Source organism: Hemitrygon akajei, chromosome 9 (genome assembly GCF_048418815.1).
Source record: "Hemitrygon akajei chromosome 9, sHemAka1.3, whole genome shotgun sequence".
NCBI classification, from domain to species: Eukaryota; Metazoa; Chordata; class Chondrichthyes; order Myliobatiformes; family Dasyatidae; genus Hemitrygon; species Hemitrygon akajei.
The window spans coordinates 140,523,527-140,541,010 of NC_133132.1; the positions used below are offsets into that span (position 1 = coordinate 140,523,527).

The 17,484-nt window shown below is 39.0% G+C and overlaps 1 protein-coding gene across 2 annotated transcripts in view; it reads left to right on the forward strand.

Annotated features, from left to right (window-relative positions):
* LOC140733582 (exostosin-1-like) overlaps nt 1-17,484 on the forward strand; it is a 453,577-nt gene that overhangs the window by 400,781 nt on the left and 35,312 nt on the right. For both annotated transcript variants that reach the window (XM_073057124.1, XM_073057122.1), the window contains one exon: nt 14,965-15,136. In XM_073057124.1, the coding sequence (XP_072913225.1) occupies nt 14,965-15,136 (172 nt within the window). The remainder of the gene's footprint in view (nt 1-14,964; nt 15,137-17,484) is intronic.

Sequence of the window (17,484 nt, forward strand, 5' to 3'; positions counted from 1 at the left end):
CTTTCAAGATTTTGTATCTTTTGCCTGATGAGAGGGGGGAAGAGAGAACAACAGGGGTGGGTGGAGTCTTTAAGTATGTTAGCTGCTTTTTTGAGACATCCAGGGTGCATGGAGGGGAGGACGTTTGTTTGTGATGGACTGAGCTGTGTCCACAACTCATTGCAATTTCTTTCAGTAACAGGTTGCTTTAAGTGGTGCCTCTATAAAAACTGGTGAAGGTCAATGGAGACACCCCAAGTTTCCTTGGCCTTCTGATGAAGTAGAGCCACTAATATGTGATAGCTTAGTGATCTCCTACAATGTCATTAGAGTAATTCACCAAAATGGTTTTAGACCAACTTCACCTCTTCTTTTCTGTATACCCTGTAAAAATTTCAGATTCCTTTTATATTTCTTGCCGGTTTTCTGTCTTTCTCTCACTTATTTCCTTTATAACTTTCTGAGCTTTCTGCAATCTGTTTTTTTTATCCATAAGGTTTTCTTGGCAAATTACTGGAATGCATTGCCATTTCCTTCTCCAGTGGTTACCAACTCAAATCAGGTTACCATCTGTTAAATACTCTTTCTTCCTGCACTCTTTTACTCTCCATCATGTTAACCATCCGGGGGCCTCAGACTTTAACTTATTTATTGTTCTTCCTTATTGCATTTAACTAAACCATCTCTACCTTAAAGTTCAGTTATAGTTTTTTTTCTGTTAAGCTCTGATTCTTCTTTATCAGATTTGTTCTCACCTCACTGAAACTATCTCTGACTGACAATTGTTTACTTGGAGTGGACAACTCTAAATCTTCTGTGATTATGTCTGTTTCCTTGATGTTTACCCATTGATTCATGACCCTCAGTAATAAGTATACCACTTTGGAAGCTGTTGCAGAGGACAAACTACAAGGGGAAAACTGCAGTGGTTGGGTCTCTGGCACTAAATCTGACACTGGCTCAAAAGGGAAGGGGGGAGAAGAAGACTGCAGTAATGATAGAGGACTCCATAGTTAGAGGAGTACATACAAGATTCTGTGGACACAACAGAGACAGCCAGATGGTATGTTGCCTCCCAGTACCAGGGTCAGGGATGTCACAGATTGGGTCTACAGTACTTTAAGGTGGGAGGGAGAGCAGCCAGAAGTCTTGGTGCATGTTGGCACCAATGACACAGGCAGAAAAAGGGAGGAGGCCCTGAAGAGAGAATTTTGGGAGCTAAGTTCAAAGCTGAAAAGCAGAACCTTCAGGGTAGTAATCTCTGGATTTCTCCCTGTGCCACACATAGTGAGGGTAAGAATAGGATGATTTAATAATTTGACCGATTTGGCGGAGGAACTGGTGCAGGGGCCAGGGTTTCAGATTTCTGGATCAGTGGGGTCTTTTCTGGGGAAGGTATGATTTGTACACCTGAACCTGAGAGGGGACCAATATCCTTGTGTGCAGGTTTGCTAGAACTGTAGGGGAGGGTTTAAACTAATTTGGGAGGGGGAATAGAAAATTGAGAGATAGGGTTGAAGACAGAGCAGTTGTATACAAACAGAGGAAGTGTGTAGTAAGATTGTCAAAAAGGACAGGCAGATGGTAGAGCAAAATTGCAGTCAGAGGATTGAGTTACAGTGTAATGGGGGACAAAAGTGAATAGGGTGACTAAAAGTGTTTGAATGCATGCAGCATGCAAAATACGGTAGAAGATCTTGTAGTGCAGTTAAGAGATTGGCAGGTATGGTGTTTTGAGCAAGGTAAATGCAATGTTAGCATTCATTTTGAGAAGACTGGAATATTAAAACAAGGATGTAATGCTGAGGCTTGATAGGGCACTGGTGATGCCTCACTTGGAGTGTTGCGAGGAGTTTTGGGCCCCTTACCTAAGAAAGGATGTGCTGACATTGGAACCTGAAAGGAGATTCACAAAAATGATTCCGGGATTAAAAGTTTTATTATATGAGGAGCATTTGATGGCTCTGGGCCTGTACTTGCTAGAATTTAGAAAAATGAGGCGGGATCTCATTGAAACCCATCAATTGTTGAAAGGCAGAGACAGAGTGGATGTGAGGATAATGTTTCCTATAGTGGGGAAGTCTAGGACCAGAGGGCATAACCTCAGAACAGAGGGATGTCCATTTAGAATGGCGATGAGGAGAAATTCCTTTGTCAGATGGTGGTGAATCAGTGGAATTCATTGCCACAGGTGGCTGTGGAGGCCAGGTCATTGACTGTATGAGGTAGATTCTTGATAAGTCAGGGTGTGAAAGGTTAAGAGGAGAAGGCAGGAAAACAGGGTTGAGGAGGGAATTGGATCAGCTATGATCAAATAGCAGAGTGAAATTGATGGGCTGAATGGCCTAATTCTGCACCAATGTCTTATAGTCTTATGGTCTTAAAACCAAATTTAGTGATGCTGCCTTTTTCATTGATTCAGGAATGTTCTGATCAAGAGAGTTCCTGTGAGCGCACTTTAGCACACCCCAATCTTACTGCCCCTTTACTTTACTGTCACCAAACAATTGATACTAGAGTGTACAATCATCACAGTGATATTTGTTTCTGCGCTTCGCGCTCCCTGAAGTACAAATCAAAGTAAATATAATTTAAAATTTTTAAATTATAAATCATGATTAGAAAATAGAAAAGGGAAAGTGAGGTAGTGCAAGTCAGGTCCAGATATTTGGAAAGTACGGCCCAGATCTGGGTCAGGGATTTATTATTTATTTATTTCTTCATTGCTATTTCTGTCTATAATTGGATGGTTGGAATTCATAATTATCACAACACTGTTGCTCTTGCACATCAGTACATTTTACCTGCAACCTTGCTAGCTCGTTTCCTTCCTATCAGCTGGTAACCAATAGAGTAGTTAGGTTCTCTCTATCGCACCGCTATTGTTTCCTAATTCTGAACAAGTAGGTACAATTCTTTGTCTCTTTCTCCAGCACTGCAACAGTCTCATCAATCAATCCTGCTTTTACTATTACTTTCTTCCCTTAAAATCTTTCCTGAACATCCTTTATCCTGAAAAAAAGTGGAACCATTCCTGCCCCTCTTCAACCAAGTCTCTGTTATTGCCAGCATTTTCCTATTCCTACGTGGATAAGGTATTCATGTTCTTTTAATCTCATTCTTCGTAGCTCATTTATTTAATAACTTTAAATGCCTTTGAATGACTTTGACTAATGTTGTACTTGACAGCAATGCACACCTTTGTGACAAACACATTTTACAAACAGCTTTCACTATATTATTTATGAATAATGAAACACTGAGCTGCATGTTTATTATGCTAAGCCAATTTTCAGTTCAATTAGTTAATTGTCTTTCATTCCAAGAATCTTACTTTATTTTAGGCATTATATTTGATACTTTAGCAAATGACAACTGAAACCAATGTATGTATAGTATAACCAACAACCTTTACTCTCAGTTTGATATCCCCCGAAGGAGATCTGTAAGAGACAATCTGTTTGCTTTCACAATTATGCTGTTTTTCTCTTAAGGTATGAATATTGCTTAGGTAGAAACTACTCTTGATTTCATATTTCTCCACTATGAATATTAGAATCAGATTTTATTATTGCTGTCTTATATGATGTTAAATTTGTTATTTTGCAGCAGCAGTACAGGGCAAAGGCATGAAATTACTATAAATCACAAAATAAATAAATAGTGCAACAAAGGAATAGCAAGGTATGTTCATGGACTATTCAGAAATCCAATAGTAGAGGGGAAGAAGCTGTTTCTGAAACATTCAGGCTCCTGTACCTCATTCTTGATGGTAGTAGTGAGTTCTGAATGGTGAGAGTACTTAATGAAGGATGCTGCCTTCTTGAAATTCCAGATGTGTTATCTTTTGCCTTAAGATATTGAAAGAAAACTTGTGGGGGAAAAAAAATTAACTTCAGCAGAGCACAATTTCAGTGACCTTAGAGACAATTTCTTACTTACCTATCGTTAGTCAGCACACTATTTCTGTTGCTGACTAATTCTCAAATTAAACATTCTAATCAAAGCTTGAAATAAAGTTGTTCTATTTAAATTTGTTTGTTTGGAGACCATTTTTATGAGAATAGGTTGAGTGTACTTGGCCTTTTTTCCTTGGAGCGAGGGAGGTTGAGAGGTGACCTGATAGAAGTGTATAATATGATGAGAGGCATTGGTCGTGTGGATAGTCAGAGGCTTTTTCCCAGGGCTGAAATGGTTAACACAGGGAGTATTAATCTTAAGGTGCTTGGAAATAGGTACCGAGGGGACGTCAGGAGTATGTTTTTCACACAGAGAGTGGCAAGTGCGTGGAATGCACAGCTGGCAGTGATGGTGGAAACGGATACAATAGGGTCGTTTGTGAGTCTCTTAGATAGGTACATGGAGCTGAAAAAAATAGAGGGCTACGCGCTAGGGAAATTCTAGGCAGTTTCTAGAGTGGGTTACATGGTTGGCACAACATTGTGGGCTGAAGGGCCTGTAATGTGCTGTAGATTTCTATATTCTATGCTGTATTTCATATTAAAGTTATCTCATCATCCTTTTACATCCTTAGTACCTTTTCTTTGCCTTTCCTCATACTCCAAGCTGTGCTTCCCAGAAGCTACAATATGACTACTAGAAGGCCATTTCAGTGGGAGAAAATCCTAGTAGCTTTGGAGAAGAACCTCAAGCAGTTTTGTGGCTAAAAGGCTTGGCTGTGGACTACTTTATCTTACTATAACTGACAACACTCTGCTTCAAAGCACCTAGACAATCACAAGACATACATAAGGCTATAATTTATCAATTACAGCTTGGTGTTCAACACCATCATTCCTTCAGTACTAATAACCAAGCTTCAAAATAAGGCCCTGTACTTCACTCTACAATTGGATCATCACCTTCCGAGACCAGAGTTAGTGCAGATAGGTAATAATATCGCCTCCTCACTGACTATCAACACAGATGCACCTCAAGGGTGTGTGCATAGCTCACTGCACTACACTCTATAGGCATGAGTGCGTGGCCAAGCACAGCTAAAGCACCATCTATAAATTCACCCATGTCACCATTGTTGTTGGTTGAATCTCAGCTGGTGATGAGGAAGCTTGCAGGAGTGAGGTAGATTGGTGAGTTGAGTGGTGGCATAGCAACAACTTCATTCTCATTGTCAGCAAAACCAAGAAACTGCTGCAGACTTCAAGAAGGTGAAGTCGAAAGGACACACACCAGTCCTCAGTGAGAAGGGTGAACAGCTTTAAACTTCTGGCATCACCATTTCAGTGGATATATCCTGAAATTTGAGGAGATTTGGTATTTCAACAAAAACCTTCAGATTTCTGCAGATGTACGGCGGAAAGGATTCAGACTGGTTGCTTCACAGCCTTGTATGGAGCCTTCTATGCACAGGATTGCAAGAGGATGTACACGGTTGCCTCAGCCGGCTCACATATCAGATTTCCGAACAGTCCATGAACCCTGCAACTCTACCTCATTAATCCTTTTTTTCCCACTGTTTATTTATTTCATAATTTATTAGATTTTTATGTCTTTTCACTACACAGCTGCCACAAAACAGCAAGGTTCATGTCATATGTCAGCGATAATAAATCTGATTTTTATTTTGAGCAGTCCTCCATGACTGGCTGCCTGGCAACAGCAAGGTCACTGGCATAGTGATAGGGGTGAGATAATTCATTCTACTTACCTGAGAGAAGCTGAGACACAGAAACTTAAATTTGACCACTTTTGAAGAGGTACATGAAACACACAATTACAAGCCATGCCTTTATATAGGTGTCATTAACAAACTTAATAAATGACAGGTGTTGGACTCTTAAAGTAAACCTGGGCTTACTTTAATCATAAGATTAAGCATAAGAGTTACTCTGGTATATTCTGACCACAGAGTGCCTTGCAAACAAGGAGGTTTCAATGCTGATTGTTAATTTATTATTATTCATGTAAATGGAAAGTAAGCACATAATCCCATATTCTCTGGTGCTTTTATGCTCCACCAACCTAAAAGTACTTGCAGTAAGTTCTTATAGACAACTCGGCTGTGTAAAAGTTTCCAGTCTTGCAATGTATTCAACAAATGGAATTCACATTGGCCTGAGCAGGTAGCTTTCAGAGAATGATCAAGTTGAACATGAACTGACTGAAAGTTGAGTTTAAAAAATATTTGGGAAGGTTGTTCAGAAACATTTCAGAGGAAAATATGGTGTATATATTTGAGAAGATTAGAAATGATAAATAAATTTATTTATTTGTTCAGGTTTTTCCAGTACTTGAGGACCTGAGTTATAGGGAAAGCTTGAGCAGGTTAGGTCTTTATTCCCGAGAATGTAGAAAGATGAGGGGAGATTTGATAGAGGTATACAAAATTATATGGGTATCATTTTGTATATAGATAGGGTATATAAGTATATATAAATTTGTATATAGGTGGAGCATAGATAAGGTAAATGCAAGTAGGCTTTCTCCACTGAGGTTGGGTGAGACTAGAACTAGAGGTATAGGGTTAAGAGTGAAAGGTTTAAGGGGGACATGAGGCAGAACATGAGGGTGGTGAGATTGTAGAATGAGCTCCTAGCAAAAGTGGTGGATGAGGTACGATTTCAACATTTCAGAGACATTTGGATAGGCACATGGATGGAGGGGTATTGAGGTCTATTGTCTGAGTACAGATCGATGGGACGAGGCAGATTGATTGGTCTGGCATGGACTAGATGGGCCAACTGGCCTGTTTCTGAGCTGTAGTGTTCTATGTCTCTATGGACAGAATTAACAATTATGGTACTAAATTAACAAACAAGAGAAAATCTGCAGATGCTGAAAATCCAAGCAACACACACAAAATGCTGGACGAAATCAGCAGGTCAGGAAGTTTCTATGGAAAAAATTACAGTCGACGATTCAGGCTGAGAATCTTCGGCAGGACTCGTCGAAAGGTCTCAGCCCGAAACATCAACTGTCCTTTTTTTCCACAGATGTTGCCTGGCCTGCTGAGTTTCTCTAGCATTTTGTGTGTGTTAACAAATGAGGTTTCAGGATTCTCGGGGACCCATGATAGCACAGGTCCAAGTTAACATTGTTTCCTTCGGGGAAAACTTGTCTGGCAAATTTGTTGGAATTCTTTGAAGAAGTAACTGGATTTAAAGAAGGCCTTTCACAAGCAGATGAGGCTGTTGAACAAGATGGGAGCACATAATATTATAAAGAAGATAATAGCAAGAATAAAAGATTGGCTAACTGGCAAGAGGCAATGAATGGGAATAAAAGGGGCCTTTTCAGATTGATTGCTGGTGATTAGTGGTATTCCCCAGGGGTCCATGTTGGGTCTGCTACTTTTCCCATTATATGTTAATGATCTTCAATTATTGTCAATGTTTATTAATTGCTTTGTGGCCAAATTGGCAGATGATACAAAGACAGGTAGTGTTGAGGAAGCAGAGAGACTTGGACAGATTTGGAGATTGGGCAAGGAAGTAGCAGATGGAATGCAATGTAGGGAAGTGTTGATAGAAGGAATAAAGGTGTAGACTACTTTCTAAATGGAGAGTGAATTTAGAAATCAGAAGTGCAAAGGAACTTGGGATTCTTAGTGTGTAAGGTTCCCTGAAGGTTATCTTGCAGTTTGAGTTGGTAGTAAGAAAGATAAATGCAATTTTAGCATTGATTTTGAGAGGACTAGAATATAGAAGCAAGAATGTAATGCTGACACTTTGTAAGGGATTGGTCAGACCACATTTAGAGTATTGTGAGCACAGTTTTGAGTCCCATATTTAAGAAAGGATGTGCTGATGTTAGAAATAGTCCAGAGGAGGTATTCAAGAATGATTCTGGGAATGAAAGGGTTAACGTATGAGGAGTACTTAATATCTCTGGGTTTGTACTCAATGGAGTGTAGAAAAATGAAGGGGGATCTCATCAAAACCTACCAAATATTGAAGGGCCTGGATAGAGAGGACATAGAAACATAGAAAATAGGTGCAGGAGTAGGCCATTCGGCCCTTTGAGCCTGCACCGCCATTCAGTATGATCATGGCTGATCATCCAACTCAGAGCCCTGTACCTGCCTTCTCTCCATACCCCCTGATCCCTTTAGCCACAAGGGCCATATCTAACTTCCTCTTAAAAATAGCCAATGAACCAGCCTCAACTGTTTCCTGCGGCAGAGAATTCCACAGACTCACCACTCTCTATGTGAAGAAGTTTTTCCTTATCTCGGTCCTAAAAGGCCTTCCCTTTATCCTTAAACTGTGACCCCTCGTTCTGGACTTCCCCAACATCGGAAACAATCTTCCTGCATCTAGCCTGTCCAATCCCTTTAGAATTTTATACGCTTCAATAAGATCCCCCCTCAATCTTCTAAATTCCAGTGAGTATAAGCCTAGACAATCCAGTCTTTCTTCATATGAAAGTCCTGCCATCCCAAGAATCAATCTGGTGAACCTTCTCTGTACTCCCTCTATGGCAAGAATGTCTTTCCTCAGATCAGGGGACCAAAACTGCACACAATACTCTAGGTGCGGTCTCACCAAGGCCTTGTACAACTGTAGTAGAACCTCCCTGCTCCTGTACTCAAATCCTTTTGCTATGAATGCCAACATACAATTTGCTTTTTCACCGCCTGCTGTACCTGCATGCCCACCTTCAATGACTGGTGTACAATGACACCCAGGTCTCATTGCATCTCCCCTTTTCCTAATCGGCCACCATTCAGATAATAATCTGTTTTCCTGTTCTTGCAACCAAAGTGGATAACCTCACATTTATCCACATTAAATTGCATCTGCCATGAATTTGCCCACTCACCTAACCTATCCAAGTCACCCTGCATCCTCCTCACCGCCGCCCAGCTTCGTGTCATCCGCAAACTTGGAGATGCTGCATTTAATTCCCTCGTCTAAATCATTAATATATATTGTAAACAACTGGGATCCCAGCACTGAGCCTTGCGGTACCCCACTAGTCACTGCCTGCCATTCTGAAAAGGTCCCGTTTACTCCCACTCTTTGCTTCCTGTCTGCCAACCAATTCTCTATCCATATCAATACCATACCCCCAATACTGTGTGCTTTAAGTTTGTATACTAATCTCCTATGTGGGACCTTGTCAAAAGCCTTTTGAAAATCTAAATATACATGAAGAGGATGTTTCCTATAATGGGCAAGTCTAGGACTGGAGACCACTGCCTCAGAATAGGATGTCCCTTTAGAACAGAGATAAAGAGGAATTTAATTAGCTAGAGGGTGGTGAATTAGTGAGATTTATTGCCACAAAGAGCTATGGAACCAAGTAACTGGGTATATTTAGAGAGAAGGTTCATAGGTTCTTGATTAGTAAGGGTATCAAAGGACATAGGTAGAAGACAGGAGACTGGATTGAAAGGGAAAATAAACTCACCATGATCAAATGGTGGAGATGGCTCAATGGGCGAATGGCATTTTCTGTTCTTGTGTCTTAAGGTGGATTATGGATTCAGACAGTGATCAACTTGTGGAATGGATTCCCAAAAATGCACCAGAAGCAAAACCTTAGGATTATTTTATAAAGCATTTTGATTCTGAAGTGTCTCTCTGGAGGAATGCCATAATGGGCATTACCCTTCTTCGTCCATTCTTCCGATAATTACACTATTAAACAGGAAAACTGTTGTGTATATTGCATAACTGTAGAAGATATTGAAATATAAAATATAATGAAGTTGCCCTGATTAAACTCCATTATTTCTTCCTGTAGGAATGGTGAAAAGTAATCATTGAATATTGCTGATTGAGTCAAATTGACAGAATGGAACTCAGGCAAAGTAGCTTGGTCAATGGCCATGTTATACCACTTATCTGATTTTGCCCTTCATCTGAAAATAAAATTTAGGATAAGTGCATAGAAAAACAGAAAAGCTATTGGTGTCTATTGCCCCAAATATTGAAAGTTCAAATTAATTTTATTTTTGAGTGCTGTGAATGATTGATTGATTGCTAATGTATTAATTGCATTTACAGTCAAATAAAACTTGAAACAGCAAAAAAGCAGGTCAGTGCTACATAATGTACAATGAACCACACCAATCTTAAATGCACACCCGAGGGAATAGTTGATTTATTTATGGATTTAATTCTATATTTTTACTGGCTCCTATCAGACATTTTGCTCTTGTACTTAACACAAGTAATGGCTAACTGAGGCTTTTCATCAGGGAAACCATAAACCAAGGAGAACTGATTTAATGTTTTAATTTGGAAGAGTTACAATAACTCACTACTTTTTCTCCTCTGCAGATTTTTTAAAAGCTCTCAATTTTTTATTTTGTCTATAGTGACGGCAAAAGTAACTGCAATAGTTGAATCAAATGTCTGATTAAAAGAAAACATTATCTTAAATATGGCATGGGTTTCATTTATGGCAGACATTACATGATTGGCCATGTTGAGTTGGTTTGTCCTCTGGGTAAATGTGGCAGTGACATTAAACCAAAGAAAGAATGATCACATTCTGAAATTAATTTTCAGCGTCCGCTGATTTTCTCGTTTGTGAGATGTCTTATCATCAAAGGTGGTCAAAGAAGTATTAGTACTAAAATGATATAACAACTGATTTTTGAAATGTTTGAAATGTTGAACTGAACTTGAGATGTGGTATACTTCACTGCTTCTGAGCTCCATTGTTTCAGGTAATATGACTTTGTTGAGAAGTAGAAGACAGCACACATTGGCTGTTCTATTTGCTATGATTGCACATTGCACATTTAGATGGAGACATAACGTTAAGATTTTTACTCCTCATGTATGTGAGGGATGTAAGAAATAAAGTCAATTCAATTCAATTTAGTTTTTGGCATCATTTAATTTAACTGTTCCTCTTTGCTGAGAAGCGTTTACATCAACTGAAAGAATTTTCAGGTCTGAAAGTCTAGAAATGCAATATAATTTAAGACTAAAATTAAATTTTATATTATAATATGGAATTGGAAATTATTACCACCAAGCATAAATTTATAGACTGGAGGCTATCAGGGGCATTCTCTATCACTGTATGATGCTTGAAATCCCTTTTCATTCTTGTCTTGCATTTGTTCTCAATGTCACAGAAATAAACTATAAATTGACTAACTTTGTTGAAGTATTGGATTTTAGTAATAGATATTTCTCTTACATTCCTTTTTGTTTCACCAGTGCAATTTCACAGCTGGATGAAAGCCTGCATATGAACTAAAAAATAGCTCAGTATTGTCCTCAGCAGATTCAGAAAAGTACCAGTAATGTATAAGTTAAGATAATTTTATGGTAAATGCATTGGGTCAAATTAAGAGTTTCTGTGTCATCGGCCCTGCTCAGTGGAAGACTTGTTATATCTCAATTAAATAAGCTTCAAAGAACCGTATTCAAATTAGTAGAACATCATTATATCACAGTCTTCAACAAGACACATTACCATGTGGATTCATGTCAAGAAAGGGTATTAGAGAATAGCATATTCACAAATTAAAATATTGTAAGTTGCAGAGTAAAGAAATAAGTATGCCTCTGACAGCTTATTATAATACAGAAACCGAACAATGCAGCACTTTCAATTATGGTGTCACAAACCAAATCCAATCCTTGTGATAAGACAAAGGTTTGTATCCATAATCCCTGATTCCACACCTCACACGTTTAGTCATGGTGCATTGCCCATCATATGCTTGACAAAGCTATACAAGAATAGAGGCATTGGTTTGGAAAAAATCATTACATGTTCATGCATTTCAATACATGTCTGTGCATTTAATAGGCAGTTTCAGAGCTATATTACTGAATACTCAGTAAAAACATAAACATTAATTTCCTAAATAAAGTGTGAATGCTAGCAATCTAAAATTTAAAAAATAAAGAAAATCTCAGCAGATTAGACGATATATGTGAGAGAAATAGTATTAACTTCAAATATTAATTAGATATTTTCGCAGACCTGGACCCGTTATACATGTAACAGGTTTTAACGAACAGAAAATCAGAAAAAATAGGACGAAAGAGTCGAACAAAAGTATACTTATGTATAACATGGAGACCACGAAACATCGTATGACATACAGATACGCGATCAAGATGGCGCTGGCTCTGGCGTTTTGTGGACAGATATACTTCTGATCGCTACAATCCAAAGCCTGTAATTTCCCTTTAAGAAACATACTTTTGAACTGTCTAAACAAATGAGTGATTTTACCATCTCCCAAAGGATGCAGTAAACTTGACTCTTAGGAATGCAGGTACAGCAGCTTGACGCTAACAAAGGTTGCTGGAAGAGAGGGCGCCGAGCGGACATCAAGCCAGATTAAAGTGCCAAGATAGAAAGTGAACCAGAGTTCAGCCCCACTACATCGTGCCAGCTAGAATACCACACCTGAGCCCATCCCATCTACTTGCGTTTGACCACACTCTCTCACTTCTCACTACTACTGTTGAGCAGGACGTGCAAGAATCTTGGGTCCCATACTACCAGGCTCAGGATCAGTTCCTACAACAATCGGGCACCTGGACCAGTGTGGATGGCTTCACAGCCTGTAGACTTACTTCAGGACTCTGCCTCTCTCATGTATGGCTTTTCATGGATTCTATTGTATTTCTTGGTTTTCCTGTTGCAGCCTGCAAGAAAATGAATCTCAAGGTTGTATATGGTATATGTACTTTGATAATAAATTACTTTGAATATTGAAAAAAAAACAAAGGGTGTAGTGGGAAGCATAATGAACAAGTTTATCAATAAACTAAATCATTACCATTATCAGTAGAAATTGGAATCCTGGTTGTGAAAAGAAGGCATTAACCCTGCCGTAATACTGCAAAGTATGTCACCGAGGGAAAATGTATGGAGCAGAGAAATAGGGGCAGAGAATGTGCTTGAGTGAAGAAGAAGGTAGAGAGGAACTGTTGAATGTGGAAATTGGTGTTGACACTGTAAAGTGATTGAATAACCAAAATGAAAAGGGTACACCAAGGATCAGGAAACTAGAAATAAACATTGGGACAATAATATGGAGAGAGATGTCAAGAAGAGCTTCTGCAAGGTAGAGGTTGCTTCAACAAGCACTCCCATCATTTCTCTTGCCACCAGTTTAGAGGTAATATTGAGGTTAGATCTGGGATAATGGAGTCCTGTGAAATTTATGAGGTGGATAACCAATAGAATAAATTAGACAGCTAATGTGATGTTAAGTTTCTTAACTTCACTCGCCTCAACTCTGAATTGATTCCATAACCAATGGACTCAGTTTCAAGGACTCTACAACTCATGTCCTCCATATTATTTATTTATTTACTTATCCTTTTTTTTATTTGCATAGTTTGTCTTTTTTTGTACATTGGTTGTTCATCAGTCTCTGTATAGTTTTTCATTGTTTCTATAGTATTTCCCTGTTTTACTGTAATTTTTAAAAATTTATTCCTTTATGGGATGTAGGTGTCACCAGCTAAACCAGCATTTATTGCCCATCCCCAGTTGCCCTTGAGAAGGTGGTGATGAGCTGCCTTCTTGAACCGCTGCAATTCCTGAGATACCGGGTACCTGCTGTTCTCATCCTTCTAGACGGTAGTGGCCATGGGTCTGGAAGGTGCTGCCTTAGGAACTTTGGTGTGTTGTTGCAGTGCATCTTGTAGACAGTACACACTGCTGCAACTGTTTGTCAATGATAGAGGGATTGGCTGCTTGTGGAAGGGGTACCAATCAAGTGGGCTGCCTTGAACTGGATGGTGTCAAGCTTCTTGAGTGTTGATGGAGCTGAATTCATCCAGGCAAGTGGCAAGTATTCTGTTACAATCCTGACCTGAGTCTTGTGCTGAGAAAATGAATCTGAAGATAGTGTATGTTGATATATATGCATTTTGATGATAAATTTACTTCCAATTTGAACTTTCGAGAAACTAGAGCAGGAGAAGCTAAAGGAAGGGTTTCAGATGGACTGAGAATTTTGAAGCTGGAACAATAAATCTGTTGGGGCAGGATAAGGTTCCTGGTCAGAAAAGTGTGTGCAAAATCCAAGGAAATTGACAATATTTTCACAGATTCTATATTCATCGAATTGCAGGCATTAAATGGAAGATTAACTGAAAAGCATTTTGTGTCAGTCTGAGAAGTATTTTGTGTCAGTCTTCACTGTGGAAGATAAAAGCAGCATTGCAGAAATTTGAGAATACCGAAGTGTGTGTAGTTGCTATTACTAGGGAGAAGCTGAAAGTCACCTGGACCAGATGGATTACACCCCAGGGTTCTGAAAGAGGTGACTGTAGAGATTTGGAGGCATTAGTATTGATCTTTCAAGAATCACTAGATTCTGGATTGGTTTTGGAGGACTGGTAGATCACAAATGTCATTCCACTCTTTAAGAAGAAAGGGAGCAGACCCAATGGCCTAATTCTGCTCCTATGCGTTATGGTCCTATGATCTTATAAATGTATAAAAAGCTGAACCCCATGTTAGAGTTTGACTGCATGATAGAAATATGGCAATCAATGAAAATGCATTGAGGGCTGGATTGGAGTAATGTGAAGATGAAGAGTAATTGTGTGGGGCATTTTTATCCAGAGGTTGTTGAGGCCTTGACGCCTAAGGGAAGGGAAAGCATAGTTTTATTAAGTATAAGTCAAGTGAAAGATGCAAAGAAGCAAATGTTTGAAAAGAGACTAAAAGTATTCCTACCAAAAAAACATTTCAAATGAAAATGGAGTGAATGAAACATTAACATAGAAGCAAAAAGCAGTCTATAAAATCTGAAATAGAATCTTTATTGATCTTTTCTTTCTTATGTTATTTAATTCAGAGAAAGATTTAACTTAAGAAAAAAGCTGAAAATTAAAGCTTGTTGCTTTGAGTATTCCTTGATTTGTGCTGTACCCCCTTGTTATTTCCTCTTCAATATGTTTCTGCAGGTAGCAAATTTGAAAGTCAAGCCCAAATACTATATTGGTCTTTAAATTGTGTTATGAGTTGGAGAAAGTTACTTGGGAGATAGATGTGTCTCACAAAAAAATTCTTTTCTTCCAGATACTATCACTACTTGTACAGCTATTACTTGCCAGCCAGTCTTCACAACATGATAGACCAGATGACTAACTGTGAAGATATCCTAATGAACTTTCTGGTTTCAGCCATCACCAAACTTCCTCCAATTAAAGTCACACAGAAAAAACAGTATAAGGAAACAATGATGCAGCAGGTATGCATAAAATGGTGATCAAATGTCTCACCATTTATTCAACTTCTATTTAATTTAAAATGAAAACATTGATATACCACTGCAAAATTAAATAAGGTTTAAATTAATTTTCATGACATTGAATTCCAGAACCTTATGAGTGATATGGATAACATTTCACATTACAGATAGCTGTCCATCATATATCAAAACTCAGTGATTTGTGTAATGTTATAGTCTTAAAGAGGATGCTCCCGAAACTGAATTTGTGATGATTTAAACTATAATTACATTGTATATATTAGGTGAAATTTACCAAAATGCAGTTTTTTTTGCAAAGGTCAATTTGCAAAATAGAAAATAGATAGATTGATTACAAAAATTATCTTTTGCCATCTGCTGCAGTATGTCCCAGTAATTTGTGTGACTTATGAATGTGAATTGCAAATCAACATTTTAATGCAAACTTATTTGATTTAGAATCTGAGAATATTAGAAAAAATGCTGTGTTGGATTTTATACTATCATAAAATTATTGAAATGGGCATAAATTTTAGACCATAAGACATAGGAGCAAAATTAGGCCATTCAGTCCATCAAGTCTGCTCTATCGTGGCTAATTTATTATCCCTCTCAACCCATTCTCTTGCCATCTCCCTGTAACCTTTGACACTAATTCATTAAAAACCTATCAACCTCCACCTTAAATATACCCAAAGACTTGGCCTGCATAACTGTCTGTGGCAATGAATTCTACAGCTTCACCAGAGAAATTCCTCCTCATCTCTGTTCTAAATGAACATCCCTCAATTCTGAGGCTGTACCCTTTAGTCTTTGGCTCCCCCCACTACAGGGAACATCCTCTCCACATCCACTCTGTCTTGGCCTTTAAATATTCAATATGTCTCAATGACATTCCCCTTCAATTTTTCAGAATTCTAGTGAGTACAGGCCTAGAGCCTTCAAATGCTCCTCATATGTTAACCCTTTTATTCCCAGAATTATTCTCATGTACTTATTAGGCAACCAATCATGACATGAGAGCAGTTGATGATCTTAAAGATTTTTGAGATTTCTATCTTGCTGCTGCCCCTTTCACACACCTATTTATTCTTGCTAGGCCTAGAATAAGTCTTTCCTCCACTCTCCAGGCATATGGTTTCCTCCAGATATAAATATTAATACTCTACTCTCTTTAGAGTTAGAGTTAGATTGATGGCCACCTATTTAAATTCTACTTCCCCTTCCCACTCTGACACAGGGCTCGGTATTGGGACCACAGCTGTTTACCATTTACGTTAACGATTTGGATGAAGGCATAGAAAATAACATCAGCAAATTTGCTGATGATACTAAGCTGGGTGGCAGTGTGACATGTGATGTGGATGTTAGGAGAATTCAGGGTGACTTGGATAGGCTGGGTGAGTGGGCAGATACTTGGCAGATGGCATTTAATGTGAATAAGTGTGAGGTTATCCACTTGAGTAAGAACAGGAAGGCAGATTATTATCTGAACGGTATAGAGTTGGGTAAGGGAGTAATACAAAGAGATCTCGGAGTCCTTGTTCATCAGTCACTGAAGGTGAATGAGCAAGTGCAGCAGGCAGTGAAGAAGGCTAATGGAATGTTGGCCTTTATTACAAAGGGAATTGAGTACAAGAGCAAGGAAATCCTCTTGCATTTGTACAGAGCCCTGGTGAGACCACACCTGGAGTATTGTGTACAGTTTTGGTCTCCAGGGTTAAGGAAGGACATCCTGACTGTAGAGGAAGTGCAGCGTAGATTCACGAGGTTAATACCTGGGATGTCTGGACTGTCTTACGCAGAGAGGTTAGAGAGACTGGGCTTGTACACGCTGGAATTAAGGAGATTGAGAGGGGATCTGATTGAAACATATAAGATTATTAAGGGATTGGACAAGATAGAGGCAGGAAATATGTTCCAGATGCTGAGAGAGTCCAGTACCAGAGGGCATGGTTTGAGAATAAGGGGTAGGTCATTTAGGACAGAGTTAAGGAAAAACTTCTTCTCCCAGAGAGTTGTGGGTGTCTGGAATGCACTGCCTTGGAAGGTAGTGGAGGCCAATTCTCTGGATGCTTTCAAGAAGGAGCTAGATAGGTATCTTATGGATAGGGGAATCAAGGGATATGGGGACAAGGCAGGAACTGGGTATTGATAGGAATTGCTCAGCCATGATCTCAAAATGGCAGTGCAGGCTCGAAGGGCCAAATGGTCTACTTCTGCATCTATTGTCTGACCTGTCAATCCATGGCCTCCTCCATGCCAAGATAAGGCCACAGTCAGGTTGGAGGAACAACATTTTATATTCTGTCTGGGTAGCCTCCAAACTAATGGCATAAGCATCCATT